The following is a 22,328-nucleotide window of genomic DNA, read 5'->3' as shown; positions in this document are numbered from 1 at the left end:
GTTTTGCAGGTTGGCTGCCCGGCGGGTCCCTGTGAGCGCGCGAGGTAGATGGTGAGCGGCCCCGGCGGGTGAGGGCAGGTAAGCAGAAAGCCGCGGGGCCGCCCGGGGCCCCCGGAGCGCGTTCGTTACTTTTACCTCCCCCTCCTCACACGGATCCTCGCGCCCCTGGTCCCCGGCAGGTGGGCGGGGCTGGGGGAGCGGCATGGCTCCCCTCGCGGAGTGCCGAGGACCCCAGAGCGCAGCTGTGGCCCCGCGCCCCCTCCCCCGCCTCCTCCGAAGGAACTGAGCTGCAGCGTTAAGTTGGGACAAAGTCTTGGAAAACTCTGGCCGCCGCCTAGCAGAGCCGCCGTGCCTCGAGTCCCAGTCTCCTTCGGAAACTGTTTCCTTTCTCGTCCCCTTCCTCGCAAGTTGGGCTCCTCCAGCCCAGGCCGTGGGTCCCCGAGGAAGAGAGCGGGAGCGGGGGCTGGGGGTGGGGAAACGCTGCTCCAGCCTTAACTTCTCTCCTGAATTCCCCAGCCTGGGTCCCGGGCCTGCCTTAGAGGGTTCCCGCAAAGCGCAGTATAGCGACAGGGCCCCCGGGCTCCCAGTCCCACTCCCCGGCAACCCTTCCTGACCCCCGTCTGGGAGGAGCGCCTTGGGTTCGGGGCCACTGCGGAAGCGAGGCTGCGACCTTCCAGGCCAGGTCTGCGTGGGCTGCGCCGCTGAGGCCTACTTCGCTCTTCATCGGGTCCTGGGGGCCGTGGGTTCACCTGATAGAGCGTCAGGGAGCGCACACGACTCACCGCACTCGGGCTTCCCAAATCCCCGAGACCCTTTGGGGCTGTGGGCCGGGCACCCTTCAGCCCCGGCTGGGACGTCGTGATCTACAGCCGGGGCTGGGCAAAAAGAAGGGCGAGTGGCAGCGACCGCAGCACCCCTGGCCTTGGGCGGCGTCCTGGAACCACCACCTGTACAGTGGCCCCTATGGCGTCCTCTGGCCTCCTGTAACCGCGGTCGGTGGAGGTGTGGGGTTTCTGGTGGGCGATCCTTCAGTGGCTGGGCGCAAGGAGGTCAGCTGGAATGCTTGCTGGCTCTGGGGCAGGGCCGCAGCGGCGGCGACCTTTGGAGGAACGGAGCCCTCTAAGTGCGCAGGGTGCCCAAGAGAGGCCAGGTGCAGTCCGCTCTCCTCATTGCCTCACCTTGGCCCTCTGTAGTCTCTGTATTTTTGTCTGGCTTTCAAAGACATTTGAAGGCTCTTCGAGGCCTGCAGTCTAGGCGCCAAGTGAGCATTTTGCTTGTGCAGCATAAGGCGGGCTCCCGCCCGGCGCAAAATTTTGCCTAGATTTGGGATCTTGCGCATGCCGTGGTTTTTTCTCTGACCTTCCCAACCTGGCCAGGCTTTTAAGTTCTCACCCTGCAAGTACCTTTGGCCCATTCCAAGCCCGAAATGAGGCAGTGATGATCTAGAAAAAGTTAACTTTTTCAAAGACGCCGTGGTCTGTGAGCTAAGGCCTTGTTCAGCTAAATTGACCGCTCTGCACAGTACCGTTCCGCCGCCTGTTCCCTCTCTCTTGCCGGGGCTCCTCCCCTTGACCAGACCTGGAGGCCGAGGTGGCTCCCAGTGATGGTTTCCGTGTGTCTCGTGTCTCCATAGGCCGGGCCCCCAGACGCAACAGAGCTTGAGGATTGCAAGGTAGGAGCCCTGCACTGCTCCTGGCCTCAGGCCTCCTGGATCCGTCGGGGCGCCTCCACCCGGCTGTTAGCATGATGTCTTACCTCAAACAACCCCCATACGGAATGAACGGGCTGGGCCTGGCCGGGCCCGCCATGGATCTCCTGCATCCCTCCGTGGGCTACCCGGGTGAGCACTGGCCCTCTGGCCCTTCCCTTCAGCCCCTGCAAATGTTGGGGACCCTCCAGCTGTGCGAGTGAGCACTGGCCCTTCCTGCGTGCGCCCCAGCCTCTGGTGTTTGAGTGCAGGTTGTTGCTAAACAGGCCCAGGGAGCCAGTTGCCGTGTCGGCTTAGTTGCAAGGGGGCAGACTCCTGGGTCGGTGGGTGAGGTGGCCAGGACTGTGAAAATGGGCAACGTGCACTGCTGGGCCTGGCGACTCCAGCAGCCTGCCTCCTGGGGTGGTCGCACTGCGCTGTGCGGACCTCATTCAGCCACGGATTTGTTTCCCACTGGAGGTGGCTGTTTTTTGGTGAATCTGTTGCTTTCTCCACCACGTTGAATATAAGGAATCTGGACTCTGTCTAGCCCTGACATAAACTGCCAAACTCCCCTTTTGGGGATTGGTAGGCTTCACAGAAGACAAGGAGTTTTTCCTCCCTGAATAAATTGTCTTCGGACCCCACGACCTGCACCAACTTTTGCACTGGCGTAGTGCACTACTTGAGTCGTGTGCTAGGTTTCTTTCTAGCTTGCACTCCTTTACCACCGTTTGTTACCTGGGAAGGTATTTTCCAGGAGGTTTCTGCGCACTTCCTCTCCACTCCCTATCCCCAGTTGGGGGGGGGGGCACGGAGTGGCGGGGGGAGGGAGGGAGATTCTTTGACTTCCCTTCTGAAAGGACTGGAGGGGCAGTTCTGGAGTCTGGGAGACACTGATCTCCCAGTCACACACGCTCACTTTATCCCACCTGTGGCCTCTCAGGCTCGCCCTCCTGCACGCGAGGAGGGGAATCCTTTTGCTCGGAGCTCGGCTTTCTCTAGGGATGGCCTGGGCAAGGGATTTCTCTGGGCCTGGCAAGGGATTGCCCGAGTCCTCTAGCAGTAGTCCGCATGGCCACCGCTTACCCCAGGCGCCCCCGCGTGTCTCCGCAGCCACTCCGCGGAAGCAGCGGCGGGAGCGCACCACCTTCACGCGTTCACAGCTGGACGTGCTCGAGGCGCTCTTCGCCAAGACTCGCTACCCTGACATCTTCATGCGTGAGGAGGTGGCGCTCAAGATCAATCTGCCGGAGTCCAGGGTCCAGGTGCGCACTCTCTGGGTTCCAAGTCAGGGTAGCCGCGCTGGCGTCGGAGAAGGGTGGTCTCGGCTGGGGGCGGGCTTCCAGAGAGAGCAGCCCCTCTCGCACTCCCCCTAGCGCTGGGACCGGGCCAGGCAAAGGGGGCAAGTTAAAGGCAGTGGCTTAAGGCCCCGGAGCCAGTCCCTGGCCCCGGCTGCCTTCGATATCGAAAATCGTTTTGAGGATTGAGTGAGGACGAGCTAGGCTTTGGAACCTAAAGCGCCCCGAGTGCCCGACACTTGCTCTGCTGCTTCAGTAGCCCCGGAACTTGGCAGCTTCCCTCAGAGGCCTGAAATTTTGCCTCGGCCCTGGCTGGAAAAGGAAGGGTGGCGCGTTCTGCCTTGGAAGTGTGCTTTATGGACGGCGCCGGTCTGATTAGACGCCGCCTCTGCGGGGAGGGGACGAAACTCGGCTCCCGGTTTTGTTGTTTGTTTTTGAGAGGAAAGGGCTCCGAAAACAGTTGGGATTCTAACTCAAAACTCTCTTCAGGAGCCTTTTGTCTCGCCCTTTCCCCCACCATCCCCAAGGCTCTTGAGAGGACCAGGAGTGCACTGTCTTGTGCCGGGGCCCTCCCAGAGGAGAAGTTTTGTGACTGACTATCCCATTTGGTTTTCCACCTGGAGCCAAAAAAAAAAAAAAAAAAATCCCAACGAAATCTCGCCCAGGCTTCCTTCCCGAGAATCCTTAGCCCCTAGAGTACTGCCTCTGTCTCCGCCTCGGGCCTTGCTGCGGCTTCCACCCAAACATTTCGCCCTGCCCGGCTCTGACTCCAGGAGCCGACTCAGTGAAACTGCTCTGGCTCCGGACTCGGAGACGGTTCCGCACTGTGCGGCTCTGTGCCTCTCCCCTGTTTCCCGAGCTCTGACCGTAGGACACAGAGCCTCTGCACCTACTCTGGGTTGCGTCGAAGCAGCCAACCGCAGCAACTTAGAGACGGCAGTACTTCAGTCTGGACGCACAGGAACCTTCCGCCCTGGGGCAGAGTGGCGCTAGGGGTGGGGAGGTGCGCATCCAGCTGAGGAGGGGCTTTGAGCGGAACGACCCGGAGGGTGGAGGAGCTGGGGACAGACTTGCGGGGGAGGGGGACAGGCTTGGCCGGGCCGGAGACGGGGAGGGGCGGAGGCCAGGGTGGGCGAGGGATGTAAGATCCTGGGCGGGGTAGAGGGTCCAAGGGGCGGGGGAGCAGCGAGCCCTGCTGGGCCCTCTGACCCACTCTCCCAAATCCCACTTCCTGCAGGTCTGGTTCAAGAACCGCCGCGCCAAATGCCGCCAGCAGCAGCAGAGTGGGAGCGGAACCAAGAGCCGCCCAGTCAAGAAGAAGTCGTCTCCAGTGCGGGAGAGCTCGGGCTCCGAAAGCAGCGGGCAGTTCACGCCGCCGGCTGTGTCCAGCTCCGCCTCGTCCTCTAGCTCAGCCTCCAGCGTCTCCGCCAACCCCGCGGCTGCCGGCCTGGGCGGGAACCCGGCCGTGGCCGTCGCCTCCTCGCTTAGTACGCCGGCTGCCTCATCCATTTGGAGCCCAGCCTCCATCTCTCCCGGCTCTGCGCCCGCGTCCGTGTCGGTGCCCGAGCCACTGGCCGCGCCCAGCAACGCCTCGTGTATGCAGCGCTCGGTAGCTGCAGGCGCCGCCACGGCAGCAGCCTCCTATCCCATGTCCTACGGCCAGGGCGGCAGCTACGGCCAGGGCTACCCCGCGCCCTCCTCCTCCTACTTTGGCGGCGTGGACTGCAGCTCATACCTAGCGCCCATGCACTCGCATCACCACCCACACCAGCTCAGTCCCATGGCACCCTCCTCCATGGCGGGTCATCATCACCACCACCCGCACGCTCACCACCCTTTGAGCCAGTCATCAGGCCACCACCACCACCACCACCACCACCACCACCACCAAGGCTACGGTGGCTCCGGGCTTGCCTTCAACTCTGCCGACTGCTTGGATTACAAGGAGCCTGGCGCAGCGGCTGCATCCTCTGCCTGGAAACTCAACTTCAATTCCCCCGACTGTCTGGACTATAAGGACCAAGCCTCATGGCGGTTCCAGGTCTTGTGAGCCCAGGAGTGAGAAGAAGAAAAGAAACGCAACTACCTGCGCCCTCCGTGGTCCCCATCCTATTGCTGCTGCTGCACCACCCGCCTTGCCTCGGCTTCCCCCAAACTGAATTTTCACCCCTCCCTCAAAGATACCCGTTCCCCGCATTGCCACCCCTATCTGTGCCATTTGCTTGGGGGGGGAGGGGTGTGCGCGCAAGCCCTTCTACCCCTTAGATTGGGGGGGGGGGGACCGGTGCTTTGGCTTGGCCCGTTCGTTCTAATATGGGAGAGCTGTGTGCACTCTCTTTCAACCCCCACGAAATTCCTAACTCCCCCTTCCCGTCTTTCTGGGCAGCTGTTATGCACTTGCAGCCTTCGGAGGCCCTTTGCTCTGACCCGCTGTTTGAACCCAACACTTTTATTTATTCTTTCTGGACACTGGAGGCACTGCTGGCGTGTTTCTGCCCATTCGAGTGCACCCACACACTACTCCAAGTCAAAACAACCACTAAGTGTTTCTCCCGCGCAGACTGCCGCCCCTTTAGCCGCCCTCGATTCTCCTCCCCTCCTGCCGGCCAGAGCTCTCCGGGACTTCCTCCTCCCCAGCGGGGTGCGCGGGGACCGGGTCCTCGTCGGAGCGCCCGCGCCTAGAGCCACGTCCCACCCCGCCCTGCGCTGGACTGGTTCGAGCTTCCGCTTCGGCGGGAATGCTGTACATAGTCGGTCCGTTCCAGGGACCACTTAACTTTTTAGTTGCTGTTGGTCGAACTGAGCATATTTCGTCTTAGCGCCCAGAAGACAGAACTTTTAAGATATATACAGTACATATATATATATACACATATATATATAAAACAAAAGCAAAAAATATTTTCCCTCTTTCTCCCCCTGCCTCTTTTCCTCAAACGACGACGCTTTTTCTTTCTCGGTTGTACAAGGCTGTCCTGCCCTCTTCGCATCTTCTGCCTCTGTGTATTTATTAAAGAGAACCAATTGGTTCCAGGAAGGTGGACACAGAGGATCAGGAGTGTGGCGGAAACAGCAAGGTCAGGGTATAAGGGTGGGGGCGAGGCTGGGCGGCGGCGCAGCACTGAGTCCCTCACCCGGTCTAAGCACAGGGTCGTAGTTCCAGTTTAGAGACTAAAAACGGAAAACCCAAAAAAGAAAGAAAAAAGGCAAAAATACAGCGTTATGGAAAAACAAAAGCAGGCCCCACGCCCCAGTCGCGGTTCCTCTGTCGGTTTCTCTCTCAGCACCCCCGTTTGTCCAGTGAGTTTTTAGTGCACTTCATCCTCCAAACCTGCGCACAGCGCGCGCGCCTGTGTATCACTTTTGGTTCGGGCCGCTTCGTCCAGTAGGTGGGAAAGTAATTTGTAAATTTGATTTGTCCAATGTGAAGATCACAAATTGTTGAAATGTAAGGCAGCCCCCTCCCCCTTATCTACATTACTTCCCGAAAATAAATGCAAATTAATGTACGGCTTTGTCGATGTTGCTCTTCTGATTGCAGCTCCGGCTCCCGGTCTCGGGGGACTAAAAGTGAAGGCAACTCTGTTAATAACGCGCGTGGTAATGACCTGCGTGAAGCTGGAGGCCAAGGGACGGGGCGGGAGGACGGGGAAGGAGAAGCCCCTAGAAACCTTCTACGGAGAGTCGCCCCCACCCCTCGCGTCGGCCTGGCCTCTTCCCCCAGGCATTGTGACCCCGCGCCGCCCGCCCCCCTCGCCATCCAGGACAGAGACAGGTGTCAGGACTCAATTCCCGAAGCAATTCCTTTCTCTTCAGAGGCAGGAGCCTGGCACTGATTTCTTCACCCTAATTGCCTGCACCAGAAAGAAGAGGGGGAGGGGGTGGGGGTCGGGAGGCGGGAAAGGATAGCTCTGTAATGCTCTCAGAGCCGGGCCAAAAAGGAAAAGAAAACAAAACGACAAAAAAAACCCGATCCGTGTCCTGCATGTTGGCAGCAGACAACCCTCCTTTCTGCGGGGCTGTCCTTGGTGGCTTCGCCGCGGCTGGGAGATGCTGGTCATTCCCGCCACGCGCTAAGCTGTCCCCTTAAAACCTCACCGCCCCCCGCACAAGTAGCCGAATTATCTTTGTTCGTAACGTTTCCTTAAGGCACACAAAACCTGGAAAAACGGACCAGGACGCGCGTTCTACTTGGGCGGGGAAAGAGGACGCCGGCCTAAAGCTGGGGGGTCGGGAAGCACAGTTCCACCCCCCTCTGGGGGACGGCCGGGGCAGGGTGGCTGCTCCCCAAGAAAACGGAGCCCGGAACTATCCGGACTCCGTTTGGCCTGAAACCGTCTAGGGGTAAGGCCGGGAGGCTGCTCAACTTGTCCACGGGCGGCAAGGAAATAAAGGAACAACGAAAAGTTTCCTGCCAAGTGTCCAACACCCTCTGTTCTTTTTATTTCGTGCTAGACTTGAGGCCGGGTTCGGAGAACGACGGCTCCTCCCCCAGGGCCCCGCGCCGAGCGCTGTCGTGGGGCTGCGAGCCCTGGCTGTGGAAAAGCCTTCTCGGCCGCGTCCTCCCTCCGGATCCCGCAGGCCCGGCTCGGACGCCCCCTCCCCATTCCAACAAACCCATCAGCCCCGACTCAGCAGAGGCCCGCAGGAGGGCGCGCAGCCTAGGTCTCGCCCAGCGTGGCCCTGCGCCGCCTTTCACGGCACGCAGCTCGTGGGCCTTAAAGGCCGTTCCGGCCCGCGCAGGCACCCCTTTAGCGCTTCCAATGAAACGCGGAGCCGAGCCCGACCCGCCGGCCTGTGCCGTGGCCCCTCAGGTGCGGAGGACCGGCAGGCCTGGGCACCTGGGCTACAGGGCTTCCCGGACGCTGCCCTCAGCCGACCCAGCCAGTCGCGTCGCGCGGCCCGTTGTGGCTCACGCGGCTGTCGCCAGTGCGGCTCGAGGCCCAGGCGCCGGGTTGCCGCCTCCCCAATTCCCTGAGGAGGGTTCTGCGCGGCCCAGGGTCCGTCTTGGCTGCCAGGTGGAACCAAACAGGGAGACCCGGTTTTGCACTCGCTCGGACGACCGTGTGGCCTCCGGAGCAAGGTACCTAGACCCCTGGACTTGTGTTTCGTCGCTGTTGTTATTTGGCCCCGGTGGGCCTGGGACGGGCCACAACTTCACACTTCAGGCCGAGGCCGCGCGCAGGGCGGGGGTCGCACGACTCCCAGGCCGCCTGTCGACGGCGTCTGGAAGCTTCGGCGCTTGCGTAGTCAGGCAGGCGTGGGGGCGAGGGGGACTAGGGGGTCAGGCCAGCGTTCCCGCCTAGGGGTCGAGGCTTCGAGAAGAGAGGCACGTGCTTCTCCCGGGGCTCCCGGCCTGTGGGGAGGTCCCGCGGTGCTGAGTAGAAACCGAAGGGAGAAGGCAGGGGCCCCTGCCGGGATGCGGGAGTGTGGGGGAACCGGGTGAGTGCGCGGCCCGGCCGGGGGCGGCAGGCGCCGCTCTGGCTTTAGAGTCGGGGGCTGCGAAGGTAGCGGCAAGGGCAAGGGCAAGGGCAAGGACAAGGCGAAGGCCCGCCTGGCCACCTGTTGAACAGGCGCTAGAGGACATTCCGCAACTCGCGCTTCTCTGAAGGCTGGCGTTCCTTGGGTTTGGGTTGTGGTGTTCGCGACGGAATTGAAGTCACTTCGGGAAGTTTAGTTACCTCAGGAAATTTAGCAATGTTAAGACGCCACCAGATTTCTTTTTGAGAGCATAACAAAATCCTGACTTTTAAAAAATTCTCAGCTTGCACTCTCTGCTCACACTGTGGGGACAAAAAGTCTGCTATTAGGTGCACGTGTGTGAGGAGGTGCTTTCCGGGCTAAGGATGGGCCACTCTTGTGGTTTTTAAAGAGTTTTTTTTTTTTTTTAATCTTAAAACTCTTTCAATTTATTGATTTACTGAAGCTCAGAAAAGAGCTTGTTGAGGTTTGCTGTAATCTTTTATACCAGCTACTGAGGGTAGATAGAGACAGCCTGTCTCTAAATGGTGAAATTTTTTTTGAGGGAAAAAAAATCCCTTAAAGCCACAGGATGTTAAACATAAAGGGGATATCCGATTTTTGAGGGAAAACAGGTAAAAACTTAAACGACACTGAATGTCAGCAAATTCGTATCTGCTGTAATACAGAGAGCAAAACAAATTGAGTGGTTTCATTTCTTGTGTCAAAAGAAAATTACTAGTTTTTTCACCCTGTACAAAATAACAATTTCCACAGCTACATTATGTGAAAATAAAAGATAAAATCACTACTCTAGCCGAATTAGTATTAATGATGTCATTAGTGCCTAATGACAAGCACTAAGGTTGTCCTTAGAGGTACAGAAATAAAATGGATCTGATATATCAATATAGTTAATACATACATTGGTAAGAAGAATCTGTGTCATTATTATTCAAGACCAAAAATCACCTGGCTTCTCATGCAGAATTAATTTAAAAGCAACAAAATATCTTTAAAAATTTTCCTAATTAAAAACAGAACAAGTTCTCAACAAGTTCTGTATTCTCCATACTTTCTCTCCCTTCACCATATATTTAATATAAAAAAAGTAAATGAAAAAACTTTCAACTTTAGTTATGAATTGTTTATATTCAAAAATACTTTAAAAACCACCAGCTTAAAAAATGAATAAATACTAATTAACGATGCGTTGCTTACTTGAGAGTGGGAACACATCTCAATTGCCTTAAAGAATGTGTTTGAATGTTGAGATGTCTGGACTGCACTCTTTTGAAAACCAGAAGGTTTTTGGGGCTATGTTTAGAAGATTGTTCCTGAGAAAGCAGTTATGCCTTTAAATCATTGTGTTGGTATTTATTGAATAATAACATAATACCAACCGAGAAAAGAATTGGATTTTCTTGTGGAAGAAAAGAACATACCAGTGAATCTAATGATTCTTTAATGATGTTTTTAAACTAGGTTGAATTTTGCTTAAGACACATGAGGTGCAGCCTTTTAAAAGTTTTAAAAATACCAATCTTTGCTAAAAATTACAGTGATATAAGTGAAATAGCAAATGATGTAGCCACCGTTAAAATTACTTTTAAATATATCAGGTTTTTTTTTTGGGGGGGAGGAAAAACATAAGGCAAATAAATATATGGTGTGCTTGAAACTAAAATGCATGTCATTGTAATTTATGAAATTGTACATTTAGGTTTCTAGGGCTGTTACTTGTAAGTTAAGAATATATTTAAATATTTTGGAGTTCTTTTAATTAAGTATGACTTAGTCTCCATTTAGTCAGTGATGACCCATCAAAACTTAAACATTAAAAAATCTATTGTGTTTCTAAAAATTGTACCTCTTTTGCTCCCTTTGGGTCTTTTACTTGGTGACCAGTATAATAAAACTGACCAAATTCCATTCCATTCCAAAGGTCAGAAATACTTTCTTTTAAAAAAGGGTAATCTTTTTTGAATACTTTATGAAAACTATTATAGAAAATTTTAGAAATTCTTTTAAAGTGGATTGCAAAATTAGGAGTTAAAGTATTTAAGTAAAAAAAATTTAGGGGGATTGAAGTGGTGTATAAATAAATCATAACTAATTTTGACACTGGGGTAAAAACTAAAATGTAAGAATAAACGGTCTCTGATTCAACAGCTTGGTGTCTAAAGAGCTTATAAAATATTTTTAGTATACAAATATTCTTATGTCTGTTCAAATCTCTAAATGCTTATAAGATATACCATCATCTGCCATAGCTATTTCAATATAGGAATCATATTTTCTTTTTTAAAATTTATTTTGAAAATTTACTGTGAAATACAAGAAAGAAATTATAAAAATGATTTATATACTTTAAAGAGTAATGAAATATACAAAGCAATGAGTTTTTGACAAATACTTTGAAAAGTAGATTTGGAGTTGGTTAAAATAACTTTAAATTTGATGTTACATAAAATATGTCTATTTATGTTTTAGGTATTTTCTGAAAGCCTTTAGTAGCTATTATTGTATACAGATACATTTTAAGGGAGAGAAACACTTTAAATCATAGGATAAAAAGTTCTATAGGTTTTTGTAAATTCATAAGGTTTCTTCCTTGATGGAAGAAATGTACTCTATCTATTTGCATTTTTAATGAAAGAGCACCAAGAGAAACTCTTTTTGTTTCCCAAGCATGGATATTTGACCTCATCCAAAACTGTATCTTCAAATCTTCATTTTGTTGCTGATGGATCTCATATCTGTATTTCTGGCACTGACTTCTCTGTTGGACTTCATATACCTGTGCATCCGTTAAAAAGAGGCTGTTGGATTTTTAGCCCTTTGCCGATGAAGTGAATTATTAAATTTCTGGGACTTGCTTCAAGGTAATTAAGGAAAAGAGAGAGTGAGTCAGGCATAGATGAGACAAGACTAGCCTTCAGTTGATAAGGGAGAGTATGTATGACTTTGTTATACTGAACTTGTATATATTTAAGTTTTTTTTTCTGAAATAAAAAAATAAAAAGATAATAGTTTGTGGAAAACAGTCTTTGCATTGAGCTTCCCGTGCTTTGGAGTTCATATGCTATTCATATATTTTGTTGTCTTTAATCTACTTGAGTCTTATGAGATTGGTGGTGGTAAGGGGAGCCTCAAAGTGGTTTGATGTCTTGTTAACATAGCTGGTAGCTGGTGGGTAGCAGATCTTGCTAGTCAGTCTTCAAATTACATGTTCTTTGACTATAAAACTGACCTACTTTTTTTTAGTACATTAGCATTAATTTTTTAAAAAATATTTATTAGTAGGACACAGAGATCTCTTGTCCACTCACCTCATTCCTACAATGGCCAGGGAGCTGAAGCTAAGAGTAGGGAACTCAACCCAGGTCTCCCACGTGGATGCCAGAAACCTGAGCCATTGCCACTGCCTCCCAGGGTTCATACCAGCAGGAGCTGGAATCACAGATGGAACTGAGACTCCAACCCAGGCGCTGTAGTGTAGGATTTTGGCATCTCAACTGGTGTCTTAACCGGGACAAACATCTGTCTCAACAAACTTTAATTTTAAAAAACATTTCGTATTGTTGAAGAATCAGATTAACATCAACAAAATGTGCTTTATCTAAATTCTGGTTGTAAAGTTTCATTTTTGATGTCTAAACACTATATTTTTTGGGATTTCTTTATCAAGTAGTCAGGTCACGTCTGATAATTCCTGTATACCTTTTTCTGGGCATTAAACTTCATTTTAATGAATTTTTAGAGAGATATTAATAGCATTAAATTAGGAGATTAGTTTGGTACCAGGTCTCATTTCTGTTTTTCCTTGTTTAATTCCTTATTAAATTTTTATTCCTTACTAATTTTAATTTGTAAATAATTAAAAAAATCCCTTACTGGTTGATTAGTGTTTATAAGTGCTATTTTTTGTCCTTGACTGAGCCATTTTTGCTTTGCTGCATTATAGGAATTTTAATTTTAATCAATGAAAAGTTGTGTAAATTAGATATGGAATTAGATTAATTGTTCTGTGTGGAAGCTTTATTTATTTATTTGTAACTACACTAACTTGTGAACTCCTTGAGTTTTGAACTTGGTTTTTTAAAATCTCATTTATAAATCCTTGTCTATTTAGAGTGAATTTTTTATTTTTCAAAGCTAAGTCTGACAATTTTTTTAAACTTTTATTTAATGAATATAAATTTCCAAAGTACAGCTTATGGATTACAATGGCTTCCCCCCCCCCCCATAACTTCCCTCCCACTCGCAACCCTCCCCTTTCTTTCTCCCTCCCCTCTTCCATTCACATCAAGATTCATTTTCAATTCTCTTTATATACAGAAGATCAGTTTAGCATATATTAAGTAAAGATTTCAACAGTTTGCACCCACATAGAAACACAAAGTGAAAAATACTGTTTGAGTACTAGTTATAGCATTAAATCACAATGTACAGCACATTAAGGACAGAGATCCTACATGAGGAGTAAGTGCACAGTGACTCCTGTTGTTGTAAGTCTGACAATTTTAAAATGAGTTCACAGATTAGATAATAAATATAACATCACTGTATAAGTTTCCTTTACTGAAAAGCAAAGAGTAAAAATCTTGTTAAATTGTGCCATTATTTCTTGAGGTTTTTTAAAACCTTCATTTCATGATTCCATCAGTGCTATTGACTTCATTGATCTTTCCCTTACGTGATGTAAAAACTAAAAGTTGTGGTTTTTTTTTAAGATTTATTTATTTATTTTAAAGGTAGAGTCACAGAGAGGCAGAGAGATATTCCATTTGTTGTTTCACTTCCCAAATGGCTGCAACAGCCATGACTGTGTCAGGCTGAATCTAGGAGCCAGGAGCCTCTTCTGGGTTTCCCACATTGTTGCTGGGGTCTATCCTCAGCTGCTTTCCCAGGTGCATTAGCAGGGAGCTGAATCAGAAGTAGAATGTCTGGAACTAGAACCAGCACCCATATGGGATCCTGGCACTGCAGGCCACAGCTTTATCTTGCTGAGCTACAATGCCGGACCTGTCTTTTCATGTTTATGATGTTTGAAGAAGAAAACAACTAGCACTTATTTTCTGTATTTTTTCAAGCTAAGGCATAAACTTTACCATATTCAAATCAACACCTGTTCATTTCTGCATACCTTTTTATTTTTACTTTTGATTAAGAACTGAGGATTTCTGGGCTGGCGCTGTGGCATAGTGGGTAAAGCCACCACCTTCAACCCAGCATGCCACGTGGGTACTAGTTTGGGTCCTGGCTACTCCACTTCTGATCCAGCTCCCTGCAGGTACCCTGGGAAAGCAGCAGAGGATGGCCACGTGCTTGGGCCACTGCACCCATGTGGGAGACAGTGAGGAATCTCCTGGCTCCTGGCTTTGGTCTAGCACAGCCAACCAGCTGATGGAAGATCTGTCTGTCTCTTTGTCCCTCTCTCTGTAACTCTGCCTTTCAATTAAATAAATAAATCTTTAGAAACATTAGTTTTAAAAAATGTTTATTTATTATCATCTACTTGAAAGTGTAAGCTTCCATCTGCTAATTTACCACCCAAATGCCTGCAACAGCTGGGATTCAGCCAGGAGCCTGGAACTCCATCCAGGTCACCCACATGGGTGGGCAGGGCATAAGCACTGGAGTCATCTTCTGCTGCCTCCCAGGATGCATTAGCAGGTAGCTATATCAGAAGCAGAGTTGCTGGGACTTGAACCAGCACTCTTATATGGGATGGCTGAGTCCAAAGTTGCTGTTTATCTTACTGCCCCACAATATCTGCCCTCAAAGTTTTGAATGGATTTATTAGCTTGCTTTCTGAATCTCTTAATCTTCCTTAGAATCAATACTTTTTATTTCCTTAAAGTTTTAAGCTATAAATTATTTAAAAGTTCATAAAATTTATGTGTACATTTTATCAAGTGGTTATTGATTTAGTACCATTTAACATCATGGCCAAGATCAAGGAATAGAATATTATCAGGACTGCAGAATTTCTCACCCTTCATAATCTCTCCTGTCCCTGTAGAGATAGCCATAATCCTATTGTTTATAGTTAATGCTCTGTTTCATTTCTTTTCTATACTACTTGTTTGAGGGGTCTTCAGAAAGCTCATAGTAAGACGCATATTTAACTAACATAAATTATCTTTGATTTCATATTACACAAATTTGTTGAAGTATCCTCACAAATGCATTCCAAAAATAATAAGGATTAATTTGGTGTGATTTGAATTTTACCTGAAAGGAATTATTATGCATTGTTAACTTTTCATTAAGATATTTTTGTGTTTACAATTGTGTAGCTTGTTCATTTTCATTACTATTTAGTGTATACTATTCCACTGTGTGAATATACCACAAGTTATTTTATCTGTTTTACTGTTGTTAGACATGGGTTATTTTACAGCTTGGGACAATTATAATGGTCCCACTCTGAACATTCTGTATATCCTTGTGCACACAAAAACGCAGATATAAAGGATGTATGCTCAAATTTAAAGAATATATGAAATTTCTGAGCCATAAAAGATGTATTTTCAACTTGACTAAATGTTGGCATAATTTTCCAGGCTGATTACATGCCTGTGGTTAAGAAATCTCGTTGTTTCATATCTTTGCCTAAACTTAGTATTGTTAGACTTTTAAAATTTTGTCAGTTTGTTGAATATACAGTAGTATCTCATTGTGGTTTAAATTTATATTTGTTTTCAAGACTAATTTTATTTTTCCAAAAGAGTGACAGGGGCCAGCACTATGATGTAGTAGGCAAATCCACCACCTGCAACACCGGCATCCGGTATAGGTGCCACTGGTTTGAGACCTAGCTGCTCCACTTCCAATCCAGCTCCCTGCTAATGGCCTAGGATAAGCAGCAGATGATGGCCCAAGTGCTTGATCCCATGTACCCACATGGGAGACCCAGAAGAAACTCTACACTCCTGGCTTCAGCCTGGCACAACCCTAACCCTTGTGACCACTTGGGGAATGAACCACAGATGGAATTATCTCCCTACCTCTCTCTCTCTCTCTCTCTCTCTCTCTCTCTAACTGTGCCTTTCAAATAAAAATGAAAAAACCTTTTTTTTTTTTTTGACAGGCAGAGTGGACAGTGAGAGAGAGACAGAGACAGAAAGGTCTTCCTTTGCCGTTGGTTCACCCTCCAATGAGCGCTGCAGCTGGCTCGCTGCGGCCGACGCACTGCGCTGATCCAATGGCAGGAGCCAGGTACTTATCCTGGTCTCCCATGCGGGTGCAGGGCCCAAGTACTTGGGCCATCCTCCACTGTGCTCCCGGGCCACAGAAGAGAGCTGGCCTGGAAGAGGGGCAACTGGGACAGAATCCGGCGCCCTGACCGGGACTAGAACTTGGTGTGCCAGCGCTGCAAGGCGGAGGATTAGCCTAGTGTCAATTTGTTAAGTCAACAACAGGAGTCACTGTGCACTTATTCCTCATGTAGGATCTTTGTCCTTAGTGTGCTGTACATTGAGATTTAAGGCTATAACTAGTACTCAAACAGTATTTTTCACTTTATGTTTCTGTGTGGGAGCAAACTGTTGAAATCTTTGCTTAATGTACGCTAAACTGATCTTCTGTATATAAAGAGAATTGAAAATGAATCTTGATGTGACTGGAAGGGGAGAGGGAGTGGGAAAGGGGAGGGTTGCAGGTGGGAGGCACGTTATGGGGGGGAAGCCATTGTAATCCATAAGCTGTACTTTGGAAATTATATTCATTAAATAAAAGTTTAAAAAAAAAACCTTTTTTTAAAAGAGTTATATATTTATCTGAAAAGCAGAGTTTCAAAGAGGCAGAGGCAGAGAGAGAGAAAGGTCTTCCATCTGTTGGTTCACTCCCCAGATGGCCGGAACTGGACTGATCAGAGGCCAGGAGCCTGGAGCTTCTTCCGGGTCTCCCATGTGGGTGCAGGGGCCCAAGGACTTGGGCCATCTTCCACTGCTTTCCAAGGCTATAGCACAGAGGTGGATTGAAAGTGGAGCAGCTGGGACTCGAACCCCTGCCTATTTGGGATACCAGCACTATAGGTGGTGGCTGTACCTGCTATGCCACAGTACTGGCCCCAAAATAAAAAATCTTAAAAGCAAAATGACAGAGTAGGAGAGAGAGAGAGAGAGAGAAATCTTCTATCTGTGGATTCACTCTCCAAATGGCTGCAATAGTCGCAGCTGGGCCAGGCCAAGGCCAGAACCAAGAACTTCATTCAGATCACTCACATGGCTGGAAGGGGCTCAAGTACTTGGGCCACGTTCCACTGCTTTCACAGGCACGTAAGCATTGAACTATACTGGAAGAGCAACAGTGAGGTCGCTGTGCTGCAATGTCAGTCCCCAAATTTGTATTTTCTTGTTTACTGATGAAAATTTGAGTCCCTTTTCTTATGTTGATGTTGTCTTTCTGAATTTCTTCTTTTCTGAAGTGCCTGTTTTTATATTTGCCTTTTTTCTTCATCAGTTGTCTGCCTTTCATCTGATTGGTAAGAGCTGACTTTAAATGTGCAGACCGGTCCTTTGTCAGTTACATCTGTTGCCGATATTTTACTCACTGTGTAGACTGTACTTTGATTATTTGTTTAAGGATGCTTTTAAGTAGCTGATTTTGTTATTGATGCTTTTTGTGTGTCTTATTTAGGAAGTTCTTTTTTAACCTCATAATCATGAAAATATTTCCCCATGTGTATTTTCTAAAGATTTATGTATTTATTTGAAAGAGTTATAGAGAAAGAGGGAGAGACAGAGTGAGAGATCTTTCATCTGCTGGTTCACTCCCCAAATGGCTACAACAGCCAGAGCCAGGAGCTTCCTCCAGGTCTCCCACACGGGTAGCAAGAGCCCAAGCACTTGGGCCATCTTCTACTGCCTTTCAGGAAATCAGCAGGAAGCTGGATTGGAAGTGGAGCAGCCAGGACAAGAACTGGTGCCCATGTATTTTATTTAAAGATTAATTAATTAATTCAAAAAGGCAGAGCAACATAGAGTTGGGGAGTGGAGAGAAAGTGACGGAGAGAAAGAAATTTTTGATCCACTGGTTCTCTTCCCAAATGTCTGTAGAAGTCAGGTTTGGGCCAGGCTGAAGCCAGAGTCAGAAACTGTCCTAGTCTCTCACATTGGTTGCAGGGGCCATCCTGCCATGCCACCTTGGACACATTAATAGAAAACTGTGTTGGAAGTGGAGCAGATAAAACTCAAACCAGCAGTATGACCTGGGATGACAACATTGGAAGCAGTGGCTTAACCCACTGCACCACAAGGCCATCCCCTCTCCATATTTTCTTAGGAAAAAGTTTTGCATTAACTGTTTATTATGTATTTGTAGCATTTGCAATGGTTCTTCCTCCTCTTGAGATTTCATCTGCTTAAATGAATGCAATTCTCTTTATTTTACTAATTCTGAAACTCTGCTTTTAGTAGTATCTGTACTCCTTAACTGAGATGCATATCCAGTTGTGTTTTTTTTTTTTTTTCTTTAAGATTTTATTTATTTGAGAGGTAGAGTTACAGAGAGAGGGAGAGACAGGTCTTCCATCCTCTGGTTCACTTCCCCAGTGGTTGCAATAGTCGGCGCTGCACTGATCCAAAGCCAGGAGCCTAAAGCTTCTTCTGGGTCTCCCACATGGGCGCAGGGGCCCAAGCGCTTGGGCCATCTTCTACCTTCCCAGGCCATAGCAGAGAGCTGGATCGGAAGAGGAGCAGCCGGGAGTAGAACCGGTACCCATATGGGATGCTGGCACCACAGGCAGAGAATTAACCTACTGTACCACAGAGCTGGCCCCTCAAACCCAGTTCTTCCTGGATCTCTCCACTTGAATATCTTGAAATTACCTGATACCCTGAGCTCACACTTTATCCTTATTTTTTTTTTTCTGTTCATATTAAATCATGTGTAAGCCAGATACCTGGTGGAATCTTTGACTCTTCCTCCCTTTTCTTTTCTTCTTTTTTATTTGACAGGTAGAGTTATAGACAGTGAGAAAAAGAGATAGAGAAGGCCGGTGCCACGGCTCACTAGGCTAATCCTCTGCCTGCAGTGCCAGCACACCAGGTTCTAGTCCCAGTTGGGGCGCCGGATTCTGTCCCGGTTGCCCCTCTTCCAGGCCAGCTCTCTGCTATGGCCCAGGAGTACAGTGGAGGATGGCCCAAGTGCCTGGGCCCTGCACCTGCATGGGAGACCAGGAGAAGCACCTGGCTCCTGGCTTCGGATTAGTGTGGTGCGCCGGCCACAGCGGCCATTGGAGGGTGAACCAACGGTGAAGGAAGGTCTTCCTTTTTCCGTTGGTTCACTCCCCAAATGGCTGCCATGGCCAGGGCTGTGCTGATCCAAAGCCAGGAGCCAGGTGCTTCTTCCTGGTCTCCATGTGGGTACAGGGGCCCAAGCATTTGGGCCATCCTCCACTGCCCTCCCGGGCCACAGCAAAGAGCTGGACTAGAAGAGGAGCATCCGGGACTAGAACCCAGTGCCCACATGGGATGCCGGTGCCGCAGGCGGAGGATTAACCAAGTGAGCCACGGCGTTGGCCCCGCTTCCTCCCTTTTCTTCTGCATCTCAATAAACATCATGTGCAGGTGATTCTGCTTTGGAAATGCATCCCAAAACCATAATTCCCTTCTTTCCAGTTCTATAATTATTGCTCAGCGTTCCACCTGGTCTGTTACAATAGGCTTCTAATTTTTCCTGCCTGCCATCTATTCCCTTCCTCTAGTCACTCACACTACAGCAGAATTTTCTTTGTAAGGCACAAATCACATCTCTTTCCTGCTTTTATGGATTTTCATTGCCTTCATTATAACAAAAAGTTTAAGTCTTTCACGTGACTTCTACCATTACTCTTGTTTCCCAAAGAAGTTGTGTACTTTCATGATGCCCTTTTTCATGTTGTTTCCTCTGCTTGGAATAGTCTTCTTTTCACCTCTTCCCACTGGAAAAATCCTATTCCTTCCAGTGCCATTCCCAGACAGAATTAATCCTCTTTGTCTCTTGGATCCCTAAAGCACTTTTTAAATATTTTTATTGTAGTACTTACCATATTGCTTTACAGCTATAAGGTTTTTAAAAACTTCGTTTTAAAAAGATTTACTTATTTATTTGAAAGCAAGAGTTACAGAGAGGCAGAAGCAAAAGCAGAGAGAGAGAGAAAAGTCTTCCATCTACTGGTTCATTCCCCAAATGACTGCAATGGATGGAGCTGCACCAGGAGCCAGGAGCTTCTTCTGAGTCTCCCATGTGGGTGCAGGGGCCCAAGGATTTAGACCATTTTCTGCTGTTTTCCTAGGCCACAGCAGAGAGCTGGATTGGAAGTGGAGCAGCTGGGACTTGAACCAGTGCCCATATGGGATGCTGGCACTGTAGGTGGCGGCTTTACTCACTATGCCACAGTGCCGGCCCCAACTATTAGTTTTTATATATGTTTTCCATGCTTAATTATGAGACTGTTGAAAACAGAGATTATATATTTTTTTGACAGGCAGAGTGCACAGTGAGAGAGAGCGAGACAGAGAGAAAGGTCTTCCTTTTTGCCGTTGGTTCACCCTCCAATGGCCGCCACGGCTGGCGCGCTGAGGCTGGCGCATCGCGCTGATCCGAAGCCAGGAGCCAGGTGCTTCTCCTGGTCTCCCATGCGGGTGCAGGGCCCAAGCACTTGGGCCATGCTCCACTGCACTCCCGGGCCATAGCAGAGAGCTGACCTGGAAGAGGGGCAACCGGGACAGAATCCGGCGCCCCAACCGGGACTAGAACCCGGTGTGCTGGCGCCGCTAGGTGGAGGATTAGCCTATTGAGCCACGGCACCGGCCCAGAGATTATATTTTATTAACCCATTTATGCTTAGTACCTAGCAGGACTTAATAAATGATAGTACTCAATGAATACTTGAGTTACATTTAAGAATTGTACTTACCCTAAAAAAGAAAATGGAAATGTATTTTGTTGACTAAAAAGTTGTGAGCAGGGAAAAATGTTGACAAAAGGGTTCCATTTTAATATATTGATGTTGTTTTAGAGAAGATCCATAGCCATTACCTATTCTGAAATCAATTAAAGTTGTTGAGTTTTGTTGTATCGTAATCCCAGCTTAATTAGTTTTTTGGGCTGATTTATTTTGGTGGATTTGAGCTGAAAAGATTGTATCATTTTACACTGACTTATAGCTAACTGAAAGGACAAATGTCATCATAAAAGCAGAAATAGAGGCCTGCATTATGGCATAACAGGTAGCTATGTGGGTGCTAGTTCATGTCCTGGCTGTTATACTTCTGATCCAGCGCCCTGCTAATGGTCTGGGAAAGACAACAGAGGATAGCCAAGTACTTGGACCTCTGCCACTCACATGGGAGACCTGGATGGGGCTCTTGGCTTTGGCCTTTGTTGCCATCTGAGGAATGAACCAGTAGATGGAGGGTGTATTTTCTTCCTCTCTTTCTCTAGCTCTGATTTTCAAATAAATAAATAAATAAATAAATTTTTTTGACAGGCAGAGTGGACAGTGAGAGAGAGAGACAGAGAGAAAGGTCTTCCTTTTGCCATTGGTTCACCCTCCAATGGCCGCCACAGTCGGCGTGCTGCACTGATCTGATGGCAGGAGCCAGGTACTTAACCTGGTCTCCCATGGGGTGCAGGGCCCAAGTACTTGGGCCATCCTCCACTGCACTCCCTGGTCACAGCAGAGAGCTGGCCTGGAAGAGGGGCAACTGGGACAGAATCTGGCGCCCTGACTGGGACTAGAACCTGGTGTGCTGGCGCCACAAGGTGGAGGATTAGCCTAGTGAGCCACGGCGCCGGCCAATAAATAAATCTTTAAAAAAAGAAGAACAAGTAAATTTTATTGAACTCTATATTTAAAGGTTGTCTTTTGTTTTAAACAGACCAACTACAGACTTATATAAAATTAGTTTTTTAAAAATAAGAAAATACATGTTATTGTTGAGAGAATATGTGTTTTTCAGAGAACACATGAATGAGCCTGGTTTATCTTATTAGAAAATTTTATAATACCGATGAATATATTTGCTTTGCCAGTGCTTGTTAGCTTCTACTCTGGAAAGTGCTAGTGAATCAGGTGTCCCTTAGGTTTAATAAGAACAGTGACAGATTGACAGTTTCTGAATGTGCTGATTTTGCAGACTTCCATAAAGAATAAAATCTCTGGTGACTGGAGTCCAGATATTTACTTGAAGCTCACTTAGCACATACTTAACACAGTTGTAGGTAGAAAGTTTTCTACAGTTCATCTGGAGGGAGTGGAGTTAGTGTTCAGTAACACTATTGTCTTTATCTTTGTTCATGTTGATATAACTTTATGTACAAGGGTATATTCTTTTTTTCTGGGTCTCCCACAAGGTGAATCTGAAGAGGAACAACTGGGACTAGAACTGGCGCCCATATGGGATGCCAATGTTGCAGGCGGAGGCTTAACCTACTATGTCACAGAGCCAGCCCCAGGGTATGTTCTTTTTTAAAATATTTATTTATTTACTTGAAAGGCAGAATGATAGGATAGGGAGGGGTAGGGAGTGAGGGAGGGAGACCAACCTTCCATCTACTGGTTCATTTCCCAAATGGCTGCTATGTGCTTGCTGATGCCAGAGCCAGGAATTTCTTCTGGGTCTTCCATGTGGATGGCCAGGGTCCAGGTAGTTGGATCATCTGCTGCTGCTTTTCTGGGGTGGAAGTGAAGCAGCTGGGACTTGACTCGAATGTGCACTCTGATATGAGATACCAACATAGCAAGCAGTGCTTAACTCACTGTACCACAATGCCAACCTCAAGAGTATGTTCTAAATACAAAGTATTCTTTAAGAAATTACTTATTTAAGTTGTTTGGGAGACAGTGAGGTGGAGATCTCCTATTTGCTGGCTCATTCCCCAAA

General features: G+C 48.1%; 1 protein-coding gene and 1 long non-coding RNA gene across 2 annotated transcripts in view; both read left to right on the top strand.

Annotated features, from left to right (window-relative positions):
- Window positions 1-6,497, top strand: part of OTX1 (orthodenticle homeobox 1) — a 6,860-nt gene extending 363 nt beyond the window's left edge. The window contains exons 2-5 of the mRNA XM_051842862.2: window positions 10-78; window positions 1,634-1,840; window positions 2,804-2,955; window positions 4,226-6,497. Of these exons, the coding sequence (XP_051698822.2) occupies window positions 1,744-1,840; window positions 2,804-2,955; window positions 4,226-5,038 (1,062 nt within the window). The 5' untranslated portion in view covers window positions 10-78; window positions 1,634-1,743 and the 3' untranslated portion in view covers window positions 5,039-6,497. The remainder of the gene's footprint in view (window positions 1-9; window positions 79-1,633; window positions 1,841-2,803; window positions 2,956-4,225) is intronic.
- LOC103347670 (uncharacterized) overlaps window positions 6,483-22,328 on the top strand; it is a 323,804-nt gene continuing 307,958 nt past the window's right edge. Inside the window, exons 1-2 of the long non-coding RNA XR_011386820.1 lie at window positions 6,483-6,763; window positions 7,331-8,071. This is a non-coding gene — a long non-coding RNA (uncharacterized lncRNA). The remainder of the gene's footprint in view (window positions 6,764-7,330; window positions 8,072-22,328) is intronic.

This window comes from Oryctolagus cuniculus, chromosome 2, assembly GCF_964237555.1.
Source record: "Oryctolagus cuniculus chromosome 2, mOryCun1.1, whole genome shotgun sequence".
NCBI lineage: Eukaryota > Metazoa > Chordata > Mammalia > Lagomorpha > Leporidae > Oryctolagus > Oryctolagus cuniculus.
The sequence above is the reverse complement of the archived record's forward strand: the minus strand, read 5'-3'. Positions and strand labels throughout refer to the sequence as shown.